The following is a 22898-nucleotide window of genomic DNA, read 5'->3' as shown; positions in this document are numbered from 1 at the left end:
AGAGCACCAAAAGTTTAAGGAGGGTGTTAATGAAAGCTGATAGCTATGAAGTGACCCAGCAAGGAGAGCACTGTCTCCTGGAAAGATCAGCCAGCCACCCGGGCAGGCCTCCCACCTCTGCCTAGGAAGGTGGAAATTAAGTAATTTATTATTCTCAGTCTTATTTATTTATTTATCCAAAATATTAAGCACCTCCTAAGTGCCAGGCACTGTGCAAGGCCCAGGGAATATATTGTTAAATAATATACTAGGAACATAACTTGTAGTTGAATAAGTTGGGTTTATTAAGTCGCTGCTGCTAAGGAGAACACACCATGGGGAGCCGTGGGGCATTTCAGTGTAAGAAGGTATTAGAAAGGACTTAAAGGATTTGGGTTTGGGTTAGGTAACTTAAGGGAGGGTCCCAAGAAACAGAGGTTTGGTCTGTATTGGGTGTTTTCAAGAAGTGGGGGTAATTCTATGGCTGGGCATATTGATATATCTTATCTGTAGGGTAGGGCACATGAGAGTGAGGCTAAGGCTGTAACTGGGAAAAAAGGGGCAGCTTACCATATGCGCTGGGTATCGGGTATTTCGTAGCTTGGACAATGTTAATGTTTTCTCTCTCTTCAGATATGATTACAAGTGGTCTTGGTTTTGTTTTTGTTTTTCCCCCCCGATTCATCATGGTCACAGAGTGCTCTTGTCTGTAGTTAATGTTGCGTGACATTGTTTGTGTTCAATGGGATAACGTTAGGACCTAGCTGTGGGTACTGGGCCCGCTCAGAGCAACACCAGGCAAAAGTGATTATATCAGGCCAGCTCCTGGATATCAGGAGACTGCTTTTCTCTTTCTCACAAGTAAAAAAGTAAATGTAGAACTTCAGATGATGCGAAGTGCTACAAAAAATGAGTAGGATGCTCTGTCAGAGGATCAAGGGTGGGGCAGAAACCATTTGCACAGACTGGCCGAAGAAAGCCTCTCTCAGGAAGTAATGCTCCAATCAGGACGGGAAGAATATTACATTTGCTTATATATGCCTGTCTTCTTGGGAAAAGGGGAGCCAAAGACCTAGATTTGTAATTGCCAGTGTCCTGTGGACAGAGGGCCGGGACCAGCCTCTCCAAAGATTTCAGCTGGCTTAGTAATATCTCTGGATAATCACACTAGAATTCTCTTTTGCCATTTACTCCCCTTGTAAAATAGAATTAATAAAAGTCAGTCCCTCTGTGATTGAAAAGAAATTGCTAAAATTGAATTTGTAAAGCTCATTTGGTCCTGACGAGTTACCTCTCCTCTATATTGCTGATGTGGTTTTGCTATTTTTAGTAGTTGTCCCTATTAAGGATTTCGACAGCTTATCTTCACTGGTAATATTGGTCTGTGGTTTTCTTTAATTTTCCTTGTAATGTCTTTGACTTTATCAGGTTAATAGTGGCCTCATAAAGTTAACTAGGAAGTGTTTATTCCTCTGTTTTCTGAAAGAGTTTGTGTAGGATTGGTATCATTTCTTAAACATTTATTCACATTCACTGAGTGAGCCGCTGAGGCCTTGAAGTTCCCTTTTGACTGATACTTTGTGGCAAATTCAGTCGCACGAACTGACATAAAACTATTAGAGTTTTCCATGTTGGAAATTTTTGTCTTTTAGGGAAATAAACCATTTTATCTAAGTCGCCAAATGTATTGGCGTAAGGTTGTTCATAATATTTCCTTACGCTCCTTTATTTTACTTTTTAAATTTTTTCGATTTCAGCTACATTTAATATTATTCTGTATTAGTTTCAGATGTACAACACAATGGTTAGACAATGTAATTGACAAAGTGTTCCCCCCGATACCAATACCTACCTGGGACCAGTTATTACAATATTGTTATTATGATGATTATTTATGTTTTTATTGATTTCAGAGAGAGGAAGAGAGATAGAAACATCAATGATGAGAGTCATTGATCGGCTGCCTCCTGCACGCCCCCTGCTGGGGATCGAGCCCGAAACCCAGGCATGTGCCCTGACGGGGAATCGAACAGCGTCCCAACCACTGAGCCACGCTGGCTGGGCAGTTATTATAAGATTATTGGCTGTATTTCCTATGCTGTACTTTATGCTTTACTCTCTTTTAAATATCTGCAGCATCAGAAGCAATGTGTCTTTCTTTCTTGACATTGACAATTTATGTTTTTCTCCCTTTTTTTCTTGGTCGGTCAAGCTAAGGATTTATCAATTTTATTTTTTTCAAGGAACAAACAGTTGGTTTCATTGACTTTATTTTTCCCCCCATTTTCTTTTTGCTTGATTTTCATTCATTGTTTCCTTCTTCCCCACACATTTAACTTGCTTTGATTTTACAAGATGCTTAATTTTCATTCAGTGTAAGATATTTTCTAATTTTGCTCTTGATTTTTTTCTTCGACCCTTCTCAGTGGTTCTTTCTCTCTTAATCTTACTCTGACTTGTACACCAACTTTTTTCTTCTGCAATTTATTTGTCCAATGAATATTTGTTGATCACCCTACTCTGTGGTATTAGGTATTGTTCTAGGTACTTGAGAGGCATGAGTGAATAAAATAAATAGACCTGCCCAGTGTGCACTCCCCCCTGGGAGCAGGCCTGCACCTTTCCCTTCCCCCTCTTCTTTCCCTGTAGGCATGCATCTCCAACACGCTAAGGAACCCCATGAGACTTGCAACCAGGGAGCAATGGGCAGTGGCAGCTCATCCCGGCTAACCCCCCTGAACCTGTCTCCGGGGCCCCCTTTTCTCTGATTTCTTCAGTGAGTCAAAGCAGCCCCGCCTAAGCTCTGTCCTGTTGCGTCTTTTAATCTAAGCCTTTCCTTGTTTCACTGTCCCCATCTTTAATAAACATACTCTCAAAATAATATACATATGCCTGCCCACACAGAGCATACATTCCAATGTGGGTTACAATTTTACGATTTGGCCTGAATTTATTGCTAATGAAGGGGTCCCTTTCTTTTGAAGTCCTGACATTCTACTTCCTTCCTATGTACCCATTATGGCACTATAGTACCTTATTTGCAACTATGAAATGATACTAGTGACTTCTATATTTAAAAATACTTAATACCTAATATTTATACCTGGATTGATTCAAACGACCCGTCTACATATATTTCCTAAATTTATAATCTTTTTTTTTTTTTTTAGAAAAATGGGGTTTATTGTAAGAATTGTTCTCGACTCTGTCTTATTTATGCTTCATCCTGTCTGAAGGCAAGAGATGGACTGGACTTTCATAAGCATCTTTTAACTTTAGGATTCAATCAACACCAAGGTTTCCTAACATTGCAAACCAAAAAAATTTACTAAAGTTATCTCTCTGAGTGCTGGGATTGTGGTGACTTCAATTTTCTCTTTTATACTTCCACTGTTTGAAAAATGAACAAAAGGAGGAGCCCTTCAAATGACCTAAAATCTTGAAATAATGAAAACATTTTCCTGGTCACTGGCAGAGTGATCCCATTTTTTTTTTTTTTTTAATAATGCATTTTAAAACAAACAAATATAAAATGAAACAAAAAATTGATACCTGGTAAGGAATTAACACCCAGGATATATAAAGGACTTGTATAACTCAACACCAAAAAAACACAATAGGATTTTAAAAAATGGGCAGAGGACCTGAACACACATTTTTCCAAAGAAGACATACAAATGGACAGTGGGCACATTAAAAGATGCTCAACATCACTCATCATTAAGGAAATGAAAATCAAAACCACAATGAAGCCCGGCCGGCGTGGATCCTGGTTCTCCACGAGATCCTGGTTCGATTCCCGGTCAGGGCACATGCCCGGGTTGCGGGGTTGATCCACAGTCGGGGGCGTGCAGGAGGCAGCTAATCAATGATTCTCTCATCATTGATGTTTCCATCTCTTTCTCTCCCTTCCTCTCTCTGAAATCAATAAAGATATATTAAAAAAACACACCCCACAAAGAAATACTACTTCATACACGTTAGAATGACTATTTTTATACATGTGTATGTATAATAAAAAAGTAGGTAACAAGTATTGTCGCTGATTTGTAGAAACTGGAACGCTTGTTGGTGGGAATGTGCAATGGAACAGTGTGGTGATTCCTCAAAAAGTAAACTCGGAGTTACCGCGTGATACAGAAATGTCACTCCTGGGTGTGTTCGCAGAATAACTGAATGTGGGGACTCGAAAAGATGTTGTACACCCACCTTCATGAGCATTATACACAGCAGTCGAAAGGTGGAAGCAACCCAAGTGTCCCTTGATGGGTGAACGGATAAAGAAATGTGGGGCATACATACGATGGGCTGGTCTTCTGCCTGCGAAAGGAATATTTCCACATATACTACAACATGGATGAACCCGAGGGCATTCTACTAAGAGAAAATACAAATACTGTATGGTCCCACTTATATGAGGTACTCAGAACAGTCACAGTCATAGAGTCAGAAGAGTGGTGGTTGCCCCTGGGCTGGGGGGAGGGCAGAAGAGGGGGTTCGTGTTTAATGGGTACAGAGTTTAGTGGGGAAGTTGAAAAAGCTCTGGAGATGGATGGTGCTGACGGTTGCAGAACAGGGTGAATGTACTTCCTGCCTCAGAACTGCACACTTAAAAATGGTTAATTTTAGCTTTTGTATATTTTACCCATGAAAAAAGTTGAGTACCCAGTCTCTCTCTAGGTATGCAGAGGTAATTTTAGAAACCAAGAAGCAACAATATTTCAAGGCTAGGGAGGTTTTTTCCCCCCCTTAAAGTACATTTAAAAAATGTTTTTATCTTGCTTTGGAATTGTCATGCTTATGGGCGGAGATTGAAACCTTAAAATCACAGTAAAATCGGAGTTCCTCTGGCCACATCAATTTTCTATCTAATTTTAAAAGCATTTAAACTAGTCTTAATACTACATAAGTGCTTATTAAATGTCCAGTTTAAAATGTACAAGGTTGTGCAACATGGTTAAGTTAACACCTCCTTGGGAACCTCATTAATGAAATTCATTGATGTGAGACTATTAGTTCTGCATTAATCCACCTTAATCACTCATATTCATAGCTTAGTTTTCCTTTAATTCCCATACTTTAGCTTCAATGTTCTTCAGCCTGATTGTCCTATTACTACATCAGAATATCTTCTAAGTTTTGTTGTTTTTTTTGATGTTAAATTGATACGTGATAGCCCAGAATGACATGAGAAGATACAAAATACACATTACCGAAGAACAACCCTGGGCCAGATTGAAGCAGAGAAACGACACACAGTGACAGCTTCGTGTCGATCTGGGATCTTTCTTCAGACCATCTGTCTCTCATCGATTAATTTTTGCATTTGTTTGCCCACGGGACTATTTCCTATTGTCCTTTGTTTCGGAGTTTACATCATGTCCCGAACAGTGCCGTAGTTTATTTCAGTGAAGGCTTTCTTGTTCCTGGTACATAGTTTCGCTTTGAGTGCTCTTCTGCCGGGCTGAAAGCTCTGCTTTTCATCACGGACAGACAGACGTCGGCCTCCCCATCACTCCTCGCTCTCCCACACTCGCTGCCCCAGGCCCGGGCCAAGCATTCATGCTAATTCCCGGAGTACAAACAGGACCCTCTGTGAGCAGATAATCTGACTTTGCCTCCGGGACTTTACATTACTCTTCTCCGCGCTGTTCCCCTGTTTTATGTCCTGCTCCACGGTGGCGCACGCCTTCTGCCGGGACCAAGTTCCCACGTGCATCTGTAGGAGAACCTCTCAGGACGGTTCAGCCGGCTCTTAGCGGGAACCCTTGTGTGTTTCATAAAAGAAAATGTGGAGCCCGGCCAGCGTGGCTCAGCGGTTGAGCATCGACCTAAGATCCAGGAGATCGAGGTTCGATTCCCGCTCAGGGCACATGCCCGGGTTGCGGGCTCGATCAATGACTCTCATCATTGATGTTTCTCTCTCTCATTCCCTCTCCTTTCCTCTCTCTCTCAAATCAATAAAAAATTTTTTTAAAAAAGGAAATATGGAATATTCTTTGTTCTTTAGGTCTCTAGTGGTAGTCCAATCGTTAGGGACCTAGTCGTCTTATTCTAGAGTCTTCAGGCACTTGCAGGAGAGATGGTAGTTTGTGAAACTGTCTTCAAGGAGCCCACAATACAGCCTGGCAATGGGTTAGGCGACAGTGGCGGGACCTCTCCCCAGCCGAATTCACTGAACAAATGTTTACTGGCCACCTGTTGGGTACCTCTGCTCTTCAATGCGGAGTTTTCAGCCGAGGGATGGACAAAGGTGTGGAAGATGCTACATTATGGGAGAGCATAGCATTTAATCCAGCCTGGTGTAGGGGGGCAGGGTGGGGAAAGGTGATACCTGAGAAGAGTAACCAGACGAAGGAGCTAAAGGTATTCTAGAACAAGAGTAGAGTGCCAAAGAAGATTCAGAGGGAAGGACAATGTCATCACAGCAGCCAGAGGGAACCCTCCATGAAGGGGCCCCCACTGGTAGAGGGCTTGGGGGGCTGAGTGTGTATCGAAGTTCAAAAGCCCCCACTTATCTGCAATTTTGCTTTCCACGGTTTCAGGTACCCACGGCCAACCTCAGTGTGAAAATATTAAATGGAAAATTCCAGAAATAAAAAAATTCACAAGTTTTAAACAGCTGTTCTGATTATCGTTGTGAAATCTCCATTGATTCCACCCAGGACTTGAATCATAACCTTTGTTAGCATATCCATGCCCATTAGTCATTTAGTAGCCAGCTTGGCTGTCAGATTGGTTATCAGAGACAGAGACAGAGAGAGAGAGAGACCATTCGCACAACTTTTATTACAGTATGTTGTTATAATTGTTCTATTTTATTATTGTTACAAGTAAGTTAATCCTTACTGTGCCTAGTTTATGAATAAAACTTTGTCATAGTTATGTATATATAGGAAAAAACATGGTATATATAGGGTTTGGTACTATCTGTGGTTTCAGGCATCTACTGGGGGTCTTGGAACAGATTCCCTGCGGATAACAGGGGACTACTGCATCTCCATTTAGCATTTATTTTGCCTTAGAAATAGTTTATTTTTATTCAACAAACATGCATAGAGCACTATATCTTGTTTCCTTCCATGGTTTCTCAAGGAAGTAAAAGAGCAAAAGTGGCAACAGCAAGGCCTCTTACATCCTGGGCTCAGAACTTGCCCAGTGTCACTTCCACTGCATTTTTTTTTTTTTTTCCCATCCAAGCAAGTCATAAGGCTCGCCCGGATTCAGTGACAGATGATTACACGATGACTTGAATTCAGGGACATGTGATTCACTGGGGGCTTTTTAACAACAATCTTCCACAAGAAGCTAACCGTTTTAAGGGGGAGGTAACAGTGCAATAGGGATGTAGGAAAAGGAACCCCTGAATTGGGTGGGGGAAATTAAAAAATAGCCTCCGGGAGGCGTCATTAACACAGGCCCTGGGACTTGGGAGACCAGGCATGTTTGGGAGGTTAAGTTGGCAAGTGGTCAATGGAGGGATGGAGAAGGGAAGGGAGGACATTCCAGGCAACCAGAACAGCAGGTGCAAAGGCATCAATCAACACATGGTCCAAGAAAGCATGTTGCACTGGGGGAGATAATAATAATATTCAGAATGGTCAGGGGAAAGAGCAGTCGAGGAGGCATGAAGGGAGAAGAGGCTGAACCTGGTCAGGAAGGGGCATGAGTGCCTTGCTAAGAAGTTTTCAAATATTACCCTTCCATAATAGGTCATGGAGACATTTTGATAAGGGCAAGTGCATGATCTCATTTGTGTATTTGAAAATCACTTTGAAAATCCATGAGAGAGGGATGAGTCAGAAATCAGCACGACCAGTGAGAAGACAATTGCAAAATCAGTTTAAGATGAGACCGGATGACAACAATGGCCTAGGGAGCACAGGGGAGAAAAAGGGATTCAGAAATATTTACGACGTAGAATGGATAGGATTTGGCAATTGAAGGAAAAATATAAAGACTCCCAGGTTTCTGACTTTGGCAACCAAGTGGATACAGGTGGTGGGGTTTTAAGAGAAAGATGCTCATTTAAGTTATGGATTAATTGATTGATTTTGAGATGCCTGTGTGACAATCAATACATTGTCGTCAACTTAGACAAATCTGAAGGCTAGGAGAGAGGACTGGACTAGAAATGCAAATACAGAATTAATCAGTTAATAGGTGGTAGTAAGAAGCCATAGATTTCCCAGAAGCACGTAGAATGAAAAGATTAGAGGCTGGGGGTGATGGAAAGGAAAGAGCTACATTTAATGGAGGAAACTTAAATAGAAGACTAGAAAGACAGAAGGAAACCCAGCAACAGTGGTACCCCACAAGTCAAGGGAGAGAATGCATGTATGATGACTGGTGAGGGGGAGCCACAGGAAGTTAAAGTTCCTTCATGGATAGAAAGTGATCTACACAGAGGGAAGTGTGTGGGCTTAAAGAGTGTGTGGAGGGGAAGGCTTGCAATAGTTGTGCTGAGAAAGAAAATCTTTGAATGCCGCTTCCTGCCAAGTTCCTGCTCAATATTCTTCTCACTTTCACACTAAACTTCGCCTTTTCAGTCTCTCTTCCCTTTCACTCCGTAACACCACTTTAATTGTAGTCTGGAATTTCTCTCTGTAGAACAAAGACTTTTAAAAAAATCACTAATAACTTTTGCGTTCCACCCAATGTACATTGTGTCACTTACTGTTATTTGTTCAGGAGAATAAATATGCCTGATATTCTTAACAACATACTCCTTAATTTTGTCTAAATTATTTAATTCTGATTTCCAACAGTGAAATGGGAGTATAAACTATTTTCTCCCAACTCCTGGAGGAGTTGATAAAGTGAGCTTGTAAGGCACACGGACATCGGAGATAAGCAGCTATAATCATATCATCTGCCTAATAGGATTGTTTTGGTGATTAAATAATGAAACAATATAGAAAATATATAATAATATATAAAACTATAGATAAAATTCTCAATATCTGGCATATGATAGCAAACGGTAATGACTATATATTAGTTTGAAAATGAGCAAACTAAAATTTAGCAAGTGAAAAAAGAAGGTCCAGTTATTTAGGGGTGCTTAGGTAGAAAAAGATTTGGTGTTTATGAAATGATGTCTGGAAATTGCTTCAAAATAACCTCCTGTGTTGGAGGTGGGGGAATTGGCCATGCTATTGAAGCTGGGTGTTCAACTCCTCCAATTTTGTATACAATTGAAAATTTCATAACAATGTTATTATTTGTTTCACTCTATTCAACTATGTTGATGCAATACACTTGATATGTTGAAATATAATGAAAAGTTAGTTTGTAACCGCTCAAATGACTTTTGCGGGGATTAGGCATATTACACAGCACTCCACTCCCTAAAGTAAGAGAGTAATGCAAGGAATGTTTAATTTGAAACGAAGACTTTGATTTGAATTTACGGCTCTTGTGTATCATAAATGGGAGTCATTTCAGTAACCAGTCTGGGAACATCGTCTGTTCCACCCAACCAACTTTAGGCATCATTCGAAAAAACTACAAGTCCCAGGATGCACTGCGCGACCAACGTGAACTCAAGGACCTCGCGTCTCGGAACCGGTTGCCCTCGCCTTCTTTGAATGGGACTAATCCCGGCGGAGATTGGCTTCTGTGACCCAGAGCGGATTTCCCGAGTCTCTGTACGCCTGGGTCGGTCGAGGGTGGCGTTCGGAGCGCCCAGCGCGGTACCTTTCTGTTCAGGGGTCGCCCCGGGCAGCCTCCCCCTTTCCTGGGGCTTCCGTGCGCACGGGGCGCCGTTAGCGCGCCTCCAAGATGGCGACGCTGTTGGCGGTAAATTCGGGTAAGCGCGGCGGGGCAGAAGGAAACGCGGGCAGGGCGGCGATCGGTGTTCGGGGGAGACACCGGGCTGTGAGGTTCCTTGGAGTCCGGCCCCCTCACCCCCTTGTGCACAGCGCCCGCGCCTCCCTAGCCCCGGGCCTAGCGTCCCGCCCGTCCCCAGTTTGAATGGCGCGCGTCGGCCCTGCAGCTCTAGCTGGGAGCTGGGGTTGGAGGGTCGAGGCCAGGCGGCGTGGTCCAGCGCAGCCCAGGGCCGAGCCTGGTCCTTGCCCCTCCGCCGCCCGTTATGTGTCTGTCCGCGGGCCGGCTTTCGCCAGGATTTACGCACGAGTCTCGGGCAGAGGAGGTCAGAGGACCTGAGAGATTTCTCAGCCGCGAGCGCCGGCGGGAAACTCGCACCCCAGAGTAGGCACTGGGACCCCTCATAGAGGTTAGGGGGTCCTGCAGGAAGCGAGGACCCCGGTTAGGTAGCCTGTCCCCCACCCCACTCCCCGAAAGGCGGCCGAGGAGGTAGGTGCGCGCCCAGCTCAGCGGTGACTCCGGGTGCTGCGGGCGTGGCCGGTTCTGGGCGCTCCGGTGCCTTTGGCGCCGAGACCTTTCGGGTGGGATCGGACCTAGAGGGCAGCGTGGGAGCTCCGGGAGATCGGGGGGCGGGGGTCTCGCCTGGCAATTCTCGACCTGAGGCGGCGCCCCCTCCGCTCCCGGGGCGCTTGAGAGAGAGGGCGCGCTGCTCGGGCGTCACGGTGCCCGGGCCGCGCCGGGGCCGCGCCTGGTGGGCGGGGCGAGGGCGCCCGCGGGGGAACCTCCCGCCTCGGCGCCGGTGCCTCCGCGCGGACGCCCTGCCTTCGTGGGCGCGATGGAGAGCCCTGCGCGGCGGCGCTGGCGGGGAAGCTCACCCAAGGGGACTCTTTCTTGGGCGCCTTTTCTTTCTGGCTCTATGCAGATATATATACATATATGTATACATACACATATATATATTATATACACACATACACATATATAGATGTAGTGTGTGTGTGTGTGTGCGTGTGCTGGTTCTGTTTTCCACGGGACCGATATTGTTGAAAACTTACCTAAATCTGAGTTTTTAAAATCTAAACCATTCCAGAAACACCGTGGTAAATTTATATTATAATATAAGTTATTATAATATGATATAAATTTATAGTATAATAATTTATATTATAATTATTATAATGCTGTTTATTGAGCACCTGTTGTTTTTCCCCAGGCCCCGGACTGAGTTGCGCTTTCATCCCGTTTTCGTTCCCTTGGTACACCTGTGGGTAGCCACTATCAAACCCCCGATTTTACAGATTTGGAAAATAGAGGCAGAGTGATTAAGTAATTTCCCCAAAGTTATACAGCTGATGGTTCTAAGCCAGGCTTTGATACTTAAACGACTTCGTGGTCCTACTGCTTAAATGCAGCCTAGTTTTGTTACATCGCGCTTCCATGTATCTGAATGTTACTAATGGAGTGACTTCCTTACTGTTGCTATCCTGCCATCCCACCCTGATGAAAACTTACAAGCAGGGCTTTCAGGTTATATCTGTGGTTATATATATTTCTTTAGTACATACTCATGCCATTAAACATAAATCTTTGAAGGAAAACGGAGTTGTCAACAGCCAAAGAGTATATAATGTATAATAAGGGCCTTGTGGCGGGAGTGTTTAATTGACAGCACAGAGAAGAAACATTTTGAAAAGCCAAGATTCAGAAGAGTTTTTTTTTTTTTTTTTAATATATCGTTATTGACCTCAGAGAGAGGAAAGGAGAGGGAGAGAGAGATAGAAACATCAATGATGAGAGAGTCATTGATGGGCTGCGTCCTGCACGCCCCTGACTGGGAATCGAGCCCGCAACCCGGGCATGTGCCCTGACCGGGAATCGAACCCCCGTCGCCTGGACCCTAGGTCCATGCTCAACCGCTGAGCCACACCCGGCCGGGCTTAAATGTTACTTTTACAGACAGCTTACTTTGTTTTGTCAACTCCTGGTCTAGATCTTTTAAATACCCGTGGTAAGGCAAGGTTCACTGCAGGAGTCGTTTTTAACGCCTTTTCTTCCTACCCTGTGCCAATCAGTTACCAGTTCTGACTCCACTAACAGGCCTTGTCTATTTTACTGCCCTGGTTTAGGTTTCCTCACCTCATGAGTGCCTTCCCTACCTGTCATCCTTGGTTCCTGACACTTCGTGTTCTAGTTAGCCCATCAGTCACACCATTGTCCTGCAACGCCAGCTTCCTTTTGTCATTGCCTAGTACTTGAGACTTTCCCACTTACTAATAGGAAAAAGCACCTTGTTCTGGAATCCAAGGCTCAAAGCTACTCCATTCTTTGCAGTTGGAGAGGGCCAAGAAAATGACTTCTAGGGAAGTCAGCTAGTCACCATCCAACTAGCATCTCACGGGGGGTCACCAGGGTCTAGGGTCAGGCCCTCATTTTGGCAGGTCCAGAACTCTGTTAGTGTATCCAGAGTTGATTAGATCCCAGTAACTGAATTTCTCTAATCAAACTCAGTAAAAGACAGACATGCCATACCAGTCTGCCAATTTATTTATCTTTAATGGGACGTATATCTGCATGGATACTCACGCTGGTTCATCAGGCCATTCTTCACTCTAAAAATTTATATGACAAGCTGGATTTTTAATCAGAGGTTTGGCAAGTATGGGAGCAGAGCAGGGAGTTGGATGATTGCTCTCTATGTATGGTCTAGACATTCTGATTCCCATTCCCCCTTATCTCCAGCCAAAGACCTGACATATCACTTCCTGCCCTGCCCTTCAGATTAGGGTTAGTGTCCCCTTTTATAAGCTCTCAGCACTCTATACTTCATCACATCTTTTATTATACTGGTAATTGTTTTTTGAAGGCTGTGTTTAATGTCTGTCCCACTTGTTAGTCTGTAAGTTCCATGAGGGAGCCTGTCTGTCTTCTCAGTCCATAGTCCCAGGCCCTCCATAAATATTTGTTGAGTGAGTGAATGATCCAGTTGACTGACTTAACCTGTCCTCTCCCTGCACATCCCCCCTTTAAAAAAATTCCCTCCTACATTGCCTTCACCTGGCAACATTGTTCGTAGAACTGTACTGTGTTTAACTAGGTTACAGTTAACATTCTTGTCATTCTTACTGTCCTGTTTTCAAATTGTCCTTTTGTGTTTTCTCAGGTAGCAGTTAAACATGTTTACAGATCATCCTTTACAGTTAGGCTGCTTAAACAGTTAGCATAATTATTTCTGTTGAGTGATTGATTGGATTTGACTAGTTTCCCTTTCAGAATCTTTAAAAACACTTAAGGGAACCGTATTGTATCTGATAGTTTGCAACAGAAACCTTGGACTTCAGGGTAGCATTTTTCAAATAGTGGGTCTTAAATAAATTTAGTGGGTCTTCCCCCAAAAGAGGGAAGAGTATACAAAATAGGAGTGCACTAAATATGGAGTGATGAATGAATGACTGTTAGTATTTCATATAAAGCGTGTCTCAGTTGTGCATGTACATGCATCCTGGGTTGAGATATGGAGGTTATAGTAAAGTTTGAAAGCCAGCAGTCTGACCTCTTTCATCTCACGCCTGCCCTTTGAGTTCTGTTTGCACTTTCACACCTACCTAAGCCTTTGTTCACACTTCCCTTGGCTGCTCTTGGTCACTCAGATGTTCCTCGCGCTTCAAATTGCTGCACAAACGTAGCCTTCCCGTGGAAGTCCTTGACCATCATTTTGATCTTGAAATTCTTACATTGTTTTGTGGCAACAGTCATATTCCTTTTTTGTATTGTTAATGAAATATTTCGCTTATGTACACTTTGTCTCCCAAACTTGATTGTGAATTTTTAAAAGCCAGGATTGTTTCTTTTATCCCCTATGATATACTGTTCCTTTGTGGACCTTAAATATTTTTAGATAACTGAATCTGGCTGAGTTTAGGTAAATTTGCCTAGGTATGTCTAGATGTGATCTTAATTTCTTTACTTACTGTTTACCAGATATGTCTGAAATACCTAAATTCACCTTCTTGTTTATGTGCAGAGGCAGTGCATCCTAGTGGTTAGGGCACATTCTGTTGCCAGACCGCCTGGGTTCACAACCTACTTACTTACCCAGTATGTCCTTGGGTGAGTTTCTTGACTTCTCTGCTTCAGTTTCCAAATCTATAAAATGGGGGAAGACATGGTGCTGACCTCATAGTGTTCTGAGAAGAAATAATACATAGAAAGAGCTTAGAACCATGCTCAGTCGCACATAGCAAAAGCTCAGTATTACTTGTTACATTTACAAATCAAAATGTGACCCTTTTTATACGAACCTACAAAAGTATTCCGTATTTCTATGCTGTTTTTTCAATAGCTAGTATGCCAGCCAAAATAAAGTACTTTTTTTAATCAGCTGCTGTTTTACAAAATCTGATCTCCCTGTGCCCCTGCCCCCACACTCCTGCTTTTTATTTGCTGGAAAGTCACTTATACTTACTGCATGCCTGTGGTATATCAGGCACTGGATCCTGTGTTTTAGCTACTGTATCTCATTTAGTCACTCACCCCTGTGAAGCCGATGATGTCCCTATTTTCTGTTTAGGGAAACGGAAGTGTAAAGAGGTTATTTCCTCACTTTCTGTCACACAGCTGATAAAGTGGCAAAGCCAGTCAGCTGATGTTCCAATTTGAAGTCAGGGTTTACTTGACATTATATTAAGTTAGATAGAGTGATGTTTATATTTTTGCTTGAGAATTTTAATAAGTATGCTTTTATGTTAATGTTTGGTTTGTGTGTATAACTCGGTACACTTAAAAGTAGCTGTGAGCATGGCTAAAAATTGTGTAGACAACACCTTACGTTATTTTCCAAATATATGTTTTATTTGATGTTGGTTTTATTAATTTTTTTTCTTTAAGCTGCTAGTCTCTGGGGTCCTTATAAAGACATTTGGCAAACGGTGGGAAATGCCCTTTGGAGAAGACAACCTGAAGCTGTCCACCTTCTCGACATGATTTTGAAGAAACATAAACCTGACTTCATCTCATTATTCAGAAACCCAGTAGGAAATTTTCTTTTTTCTTCTTGGATTTGCATTTTTTCTTTTTTAGATTGAAGGAGCATGTAAATGAAATATGTTACTTTTACTGGTCCATTGATTCACGTTTTCTCTAAAGATATAATTTTTTCTAGAAGCAGGTATTACCTTCTTCTCATTCTCTGTAGAAGTTAATATTGATTTATCCCCAGCTAGGCGATATCTTAATGATATGCGAATACAAATTAGAAAGTTCAATATGTTCTGAAAATAGAGTCTCCTTGGAACTTCAGACTTATAGTTAACACAGCTAAGCTCAGTAAGATTGATTATTTTATTTGTTTCAGGTACTTCAAAGTTTTAACTCTTCATAATATGATGTGATTTGCGTTAGCTGGACGAATCAGTTCTTGCATATCATTAATTACTGCATCTTGAAACCCTTTTCATCAGGAATAGGTACTTAAGTGGAGGGGATTTGTGTTTGCAAACTCCTTTTCTTGCTGTTTGGCAGTTTTCTTTTATAGGCTAACAAGATCATATAAGAACTATTTATGAGTTTGTCCTACCAGAAATGGCCTTTTGCTTTTTAGTTTTTTAGCTATTTTTATTAGAAAGAGTCCTTGCTTGGGAGCCAGTTGAGCTGAGTTCCAGTCTTGGCTCTGCCATGAGAGTTGTGTGCCCACAGTCAAGTCATGTGATTTCTCTGGGTGTCAGTTTCCCCATCTGTTAATAGAGGAGTTGGATTAAATGACTTCTGTGGGCTTTTTTTTTTTTTTTTTAAATATATCTTTATTGATTTCAGGAGAGGAAGGGATAGGGAGAGAGAGAGAGAGAGAAACATCAACATGAGAGAGACGTATGTATTGGTTGCCTCCTGCACCCCCCCAACTGGGGCCATGGATCGAGCCTGCCACCAAAGGTACATGCCCTTGGCCAGAATCCAACCCAGGACCTTTCAAGTCCACGGGCTGACTTTCTAACCACTGAGCCAAACCAGCTAGGGCATGTGGCCTTTTTTTTAAGGTGTAAATTTCTAAGATTGTATGATCCATCAAGTAATTCATTATGTCATTCCTTAAATATTTGAACCAAGTTGTAAGACTTCTTTGGGGATAAGACTATGTTTTTAATAATACGTATATTAGTAAACTATCATTAGCCCCACTAATTAATTCAACAATTCATATATCCATTTGTTATTTCCCACTTGAAGACCTTGTTGTTTTTATTTATTAAATATATAATTGGAAAAGTTCCTTAGAAACTTGAAAAATAGTATGCTATTTTGTGTGCTTTCTTAAAATTTTGTAGTTCAGAGTTCAGCAGAAGCTGTTATTGAGAGAAGGTAATAATAATATAAAATGGCGAGGGTAATGGTAATGTAAAATGCTATCTCATAAAGGTTTAATTGTAGATTATCTGATAAGAAATACTTCTTTTGTCATGTTACCAGGCTGCCTTATGAATAAATTTCTTTAGATAATAATTAAGATCTTGTGTCCAATGTACTCTTTTCATTACATGACCTTGTATATTTTTACCATTGTAGCCAAAAAATGTTCAACAACATGAGAAGGTTCAGAAAGCCAGTACAGAGGGAGTCGCTATCCAGGGTCAACAGGGAACCCGACTTCTTCCTGAGCAGCTCATTAAAGAGGCCTTTATCCTCAGCGACCTTTTTGACATTGGAGAACTGGCAGCTGTTGAGCTTCTCCTTGCTGGTAGGTTGGCATTTAACCGAACCTATAGTAAGGTGGTAAGAATTATAAAATTATTCACTTGGAGTTTAAAGTAGTATATCACTTAGATTCCAAAATAGTTTCTAAGGATGCCATGTATTTGAAAAACTATATTCAAAATATTTCCTTTTGTTTCTCTTTGGTTAATGGAAAGCTTTAGTTTAGTGACTGGAGGCTTTAAAGATAATTTAACTTTTAAGATAAGCTTTTATGTAGTAGTTCACTAGCAAAGAATCGTTGGCTGCATCTCAGAAATTGTATAGCACAAAGCATTTATTGTCATATAATGAGTAAGAAGGTAAAGTCAGGACTTTTTTTGGAGTTTCTTTTTGAGGGGGTGATGCAGATAATAGGACAAAATAAGATAATTTCAATAATACTGAGTTCTAGGAAGAAGAAAAAACAAGGTAGTGGGAGATAGAGAGATGGGGACACTTCTAAGTAGCGTAAGTAGAAAGGACCTCCTTGAGATCAGGACAGTTGACTTGACCTGCATGATGCCACATGCCAGAGTTGTGGGGGAAGGGTGTTGTAGGCAGAGCCACTTGCAGTGCTGAGGTGAGAACAAGGCATGCGAAAGGATAGAAAGGCCTCTGTGGCGGGAGCCTTAGGAGTGCAGGGAGAGTGAAGGAAGACAGGGTGGAGCAGGAGTCTGATCACATTCCGTCTTGCAGGCCATGAAAATGATCTGGGTGTCATTCTCGTTGCAATGGGAAGTTGTAGGCAGGGGCTTTAAGTAGAAGATTTACATAATCTGCAATGACCCTGAAATTATCTCTCTGACCGCTATATAGAGAAAAGATAGAAATTTCCATAAAATAAGTGGTTTAATTATAACAGAGGAGCCATGTGAAGAAGCCATGGAGGCAGGTTAATTGAAGGAAAGCCTAATATATCTAAAGATATCATGTGGCTTCCCAAATCCCTTTGACCTTTTGACCTAAGGCTGCATTAAAAGAAGTAAAGTATGATTTTGAGAATAAGTCAGGTAGTTTCCCCATTCTGTGATGGAGATGTTAACTGGACGTGCTTGAGTTTTGAGTTTAACTCAGAACTTTTATTTACCAAACATCTATTTTGTGCATAGCATGGGCCAGGCACTGTGCTGAGATTCCAGGGATATAGAGAGAACTAAACCTCAGCAGGGGTAAAGGAGCTCACAGTCTAGCCATCGAGAAGGACATGGAAACCGGTAATTACGACACCGCTAAGGCATTAATGCAGGTTTGTGCCAGATTTAGTGATGGTCTGGAGGGCAGGGGATTAAACTGACCTTGGGTTGTACAGAGGCGTCTTCACAAAGATCGCAAGGCTTAAGGTAGGTGTTGAAAAATGAGTAGGCATGTGTCAGATGGAGTCTCTGTGCACTTAGGAGGGCCAGGGGCATCCAGACAGAAGCAGTCGCCTGTACCGTGTGAAGCAGTGACATGAATTTGGGGAACAGAAGGGAGTGGAGTGGAGGAGTGATTGGACTAAGGGAAGGAAAAAGCCGTAGGAAATGAAACTGAAACTATAGGCAGGGTGCTTTAGAAAAGCCAACGTGGAACTTACTCCAAGGAGAGCCGTGGAAAGGGTGAGTGAAGAAGATGAAACACAAGAAAAGGCTCTAAGGGAAAAAGCTTACAAATATTTGAAAGAGTTCATGTGAAAGAATAAAACAGTGGGTGGATGTTTGAAGTAGAGGGTCCTGAGGTCCCCTTAAGCCCTGAGATTCTGTGACTTCTTTGAACGTTGGTATAGTGATTTTTGTCTCATCCTAAACACCAGTGTTTACTTACTAAATTATTTCTCAACCTCCTTTCTAGGAGAGCACCAGCAGCCCCATTTTCCTGGCCTCACCAGAGGATTAGTAGCTGTTCTTCTGTATTGGGATGGAAAGCGATGCATTGCGAATTCCCTGAAAGCCTTGATACAGTCTAGACGAGGGAAGACATGGACCCTTGAACTCAGGTCTGCTTGCTTCTTAGGATTTCAGGGGTTAATTAGCAATTACTTGAAGAATTATAATTTTAGAAACAACAGAGATTTCTCCTTAATATGTATAATTTAAGTAATGTGTATAATATGGAGTCATAAATGCTCTCTTGTTCTGCCAAGAGTGACAACAGGTTAAATGTACTTTGTTTTGCTTATAAATAAAAAATAATTCAGTTATTTTTGGTTAGAAGCTTATTGAAACCTAGTGGTCTAAAGAGGATGGAAGGATCCTGGTGGTTTCCAGTAATGCAACATTGTTGTCAAAAGAGTGTTTGCTGTACCCATATGAGGAAGTGTAAGCATTCCTCTTCATTATAACTTTGCTTATTAATTTTTTTCATTACAGTCCAGAACTGGTTTCCGTGACAACACGCTTTACAGATGAGCTGATGGAGCAAGGGTTGACTTACAAAGTTCTTACTCTGGTGTCACAAATCGCTGTGAACAATGAGTTTGAGAAACTACAGCGCGAGAGAGGTTTGGGCAGTGAAAAACATCGCAAAGAGGCAAGGTTTCATCAAGATCACTTCATGGGTTGTCAGATCTCAGAGGCAGAGAAGTCATGACAGTTAGAACATCTTCATTCTTCTAGTACGGGCATAGCAAAATTAATAATGCATATTAAAGTGTGTAGGCAACTGTGTCTGCAAAATAGACTTGCAGTTGTTTTAGCTTCTTTCTAGTCCCTTATGTGCCATCCTAGCTCTTTTTGGAATGAACTCTTCAAGAAATTGATTATCCCACACGGGAACTTGGAACTTAAGAATGAGGAGTTGACAACAGGGTTCATTCAGAATTCCAGAGGTGAGACTGTAGGAGTTAGATCCATTTATTTAGTTAGTTTTTATAAAAGATAGTTGAGATTTTGGAATAAGACCAGGCTTCACTGTGATTTGTTTATATATTTTTATTTTATACATATTTAATCATGCATTCTTATTTCTAGGTTTCTGATCTCATCAAGGAGTGCCGGCAGTCCCTGGCAGAGAGCCTTTTCTCCTGGGCTTGCCAATCACCGTTAGGCAAAGATGACACTCTGCTCCTTATCGGACATTTAGAAAGAGTGACAGTTGAGGCTAATGGCTCGTTGGATACAGTGAATCTGGCTCTTCTCATGGCACTTCTGTACTGCTTCGATATCAGTTTTATAGAACAAACTACAGAGGAGCGCGATGGTATTGGATTTTATATCTATTAATACATTTATTTTTAAAAATCAGATTTAAAATTGTGGGGATAACATTCAAGAAGGATAGTATTTTAATTACTAAAATTAAAAGGTCTACTTTTTATCCCTTTGTGTGCAATTAATCCATATTTGAATAGTTAGATATAAGATCATACTTTAAAAATAATTATAATCCTGGCCCTAGCCAGTTTGGCTCCATGGTTAGAGTGTCGGCTCAAGGACTGAAGGGTCCCGGGTTTGATTCTGGCCAAGGGCATGTACCTCGGTTGCAGGCTTGATCCCTGGCCCCCACTGGGCCGTGTGCAGGAGGCAGCCAATCGATGTGTCTCTCTCACATCAATGTTTCTCTCTCTCTCTCCCTTCCACTCTCTCTGAAAAGCAGTGCAGAAAATATCCTCCATGAGGATTAAAAAATAATAATTATAATCCTGTTAGATGTTTCCTTTGTTTGTCCTTTTGGTTTTTGGAATGGTAAAGTGTTAAAGGTTATGTAACACTGCTCACGAGTTACGCGTGTCTAATTTAGTTAATTGCTTGTTTCTTTACTATTTATTCACATTTCAAACCTTTCGTGAAAACATTCTAAGGGAGGGTAACTATTTTTAGTAATATATCATCTTTGACTTTTATTTTCTCTGAAGTAGATAAAATTTTACTAGGTTATCGCATAACCAATTACTGCTTAGAACTGAGGATCTCAAAAATGATTGCCACAAAGGAAGATTATTGCCATTTAATGTCAGAGATATTTATAATTATTCCAATAATTATCCCCTGTTCACTTTTGATTGTGTCACCCACCTCTCCTCTCCTTAGGTGTGAGGAGAATGGACATTTCCCACTCATCTTCGGTGACTGTCCTTAGCCACTAGGAAAGGCTTACTTAAGACACAGCTACTCCGTTCTGCCAGTCTGGCTGTCACACAGTACTTTGTGTGTCACAGGTTAAGCAGCACCTGTACTTGTATAGGTGTGCTGCCAGTTAGTGCACTGGCCAGATTTCCTGTAGTGAATGGAATGAAGCATGGAGTTAAGAAGGGGGAGGCTGTAGTAATGGAAGTTTGTAAGCTGGGACTTTCCAAAGCTAAATGAGATGCCTGGGAAGTTTCATAGGCTCACGAAGATTTTGTCATTAGGTTGTAATTTTATCAATTTCCAGTGCTTAGATTGATTAACTCATTTATAATTTCTGTTATTCTTTACGGCTGAGGATAGTTTTTCCATTGCTTTACACAGAGAGTAGAAGAGAGAGAGAGAAACATCAATGTGAGAGACACACATTGATTGGTTGCCTCCTGCATGTGCCCCAACTAGGGCCAGGGGTTGAGCCTGCAACTGAGGTACATGTCCTTGGCTAGAATCAAACCCAGGACCCTTCAGTCCTCGGGCCGACACTCTTAACCACTGAGCAAAACCAGCTAGGACATCCTTTATATCTTTGACTAATAAATGGGAAAAGTGAATTATTAGTGCGTGTACAGTAGTGGACAGAAACTTTCAAAGTACAGGAAATTAAATAAAGAACGTGTTCTTAAAGGCTGGTAACCACTGAACTAATTATTCACAAGATGACATCAAAAGAAAGTACGTATAACAGATCTGGCTCTTGTGGCTCAGTTGGTCGGCGCGTCATCCCATGCACCAAAAAGGGGCTGGTTTGATTCCTGGGTAGGGCGCATACCCAGGTTGTGCGTTTGATCCCCGGTCAGGGTGCATGTGGGAGGCAACTGATTGATGTTTCTCTCTCATATCAGTGTTTCTCTTTCTCCCACACCCTCTCTCTAAGATTAAAAAAAAAAATTAGGAAAAAAGAAGGAAGTATAAGAAAATGATGAAGTAAAAGAAATGAATTCTTGGGTGGTCAGTGGTGTTTCCTGTTATTTATTATTTGTATTCAGAATTCTGTGCTTATTTGAAGTAGCATAGTGCAACTGAACTGTAAATTGAACATTCTTTAATTATCATTTGGCTATTTCATTTATGTTACAATCAGAGTAGTACTTGTTTGCAATTTGCATTCTTTGTTTTGGTTGGTTTTTACTTGCTATTTTAAATTCAGGCTGTCTTAATTATCTAGTAAGATTCTATTTTGATTTTTAAGTAGCATTGATTTATATTTTAGAATTTATATACAGAAAACATGAGTAGCTCTTTATTTTTCTAATTTATTTAGAGTACACTTATAAAAACCATTGAAAATAGTGGAATTAAAATTTAGGATTATTGTTGATTTCTTTTAGTTTGTGTACAGTTTTTACAGCAGTGTAATTTTTGGTTTGTCAAACATTGATGTTAATGAATAATAATTCCTTGATGAGAATTCTGTGTTTTTTTCTGATTTTTCGACATTTCTCTATACCAAAGTGAGAGTTTTTCGACTTTTTTGTATAGTGGTCTATTTTTGTGTTTTCAGATATGATTCATCAACTTCCACTGTTGACAGAGAGACAGTACATTGCAACAATTCACTCTCGCCTTCAAGACTCACAGCCTTGGAAGCTGCCTGGGCTGCAAGCCACTGTTAGACTTGCCTGGGCCCTGGCATTGAGGGGAATATCTCAGTTACCTGATGTGACAGGTAAATTGATTGTAGGTAATTTTGTCATGAGAAAGAACGTATTAATTTTAATGGTATTATGGAAGGGGTGTTACTTTTGCCGTATATGTGCATGAGCATAGGAAGATATCCAGAGTTTATTAAATGAAACTTTGTAAGGTGGTAAAATACAGACCTTTTTTCCCCCTTTGTCTCCCAAAAGAAATTATGTAACATATTATTTCCCTTAAATACACTATATTAGAAAGCAGATCTTTGGATCAGTCAAGAATGGGTGTGGGATTCTGACTTGAACAGTGTGTTACCCACTATAGCATATCCACTTGTGCTGTTTACATTCGTGTAATTACCATACTCAGTGGTGGTGTACTTTAACAGTACGAGAACTATGCCCTCGTTGTCATTTGAAGTCCAAGAGCTGTAACTTGTTTTTATACTAAATCTGGAAAGATTTTTATTAAAGTTTTCCAGTCCTGGAGCATCAACAGATTACAGTATCTTATCAATCGTATGATTCCAGAACATTTTTTAAAATATATAAAGATACTAAATAAAAATACATTTAGTATTTTATTGAGAATGTGTTGAAAGATACTGCATACATCCAAGGTACTATTAGTGAT

General features: G+C 41.2%; 1 protein-coding gene across 4 annotated transcripts in view; it reads left to right on the top strand.

The window, feature by feature from the left end:
- The first annotated feature begins 9520 nt into the window (after positions 1 to 9520).
- Positions 9521 to 22898, top strand: part of NUP205 (nucleoporin 205) — a 64595-nt gene continuing 51217 nt past the window's right edge. For 2 of the 4 annotated variants that reach the window (XM_081146715.1, XM_081146716.1), the window contains exons 1-7: positions 9689 to 9790; positions 14692 to 14834; positions 16363 to 16534; positions 18358 to 18502; positions 18876 to 19035; positions 19476 to 19704; positions 22132 to 22296. In XM_081146715.1, coding sequence (XP_081002841.1) covers positions 9763 to 9790; positions 14692 to 14834; positions 16363 to 16534; positions 18358 to 18502; positions 18876 to 19035; positions 19476 to 19704; positions 22132 to 22296 — 1042 coding nt within the window. In that variant the 5' untranslated portion in view covers positions 9689 to 9762. Of the gene's footprint in view, positions 9791 to 13852; positions 13915 to 14691; positions 14835 to 16362; positions 16535 to 18357; positions 18503 to 18875; positions 19036 to 19475; positions 19705 to 22131; positions 22297 to 22898 lie in introns of those variants that run through there. The other 2 variants (XM_081146713.1, XM_081146714.1) reach the window with 2 other exon arrangements.

The sequence above is a fragment of the Miniopterus schreibersii genome, assembly GCF_964146895.1.
Source record: "Miniopterus schreibersii genome assembly, chromosome: 9".
In the NCBI taxonomy this organism is placed as follows: Eukaryota; Metazoa; Chordata; class Mammalia; order Chiroptera; family Miniopteridae; genus Miniopterus; species Miniopterus schreibersii.
This window is presented reverse-complemented; position numbering and strand designations above follow the sequence as displayed.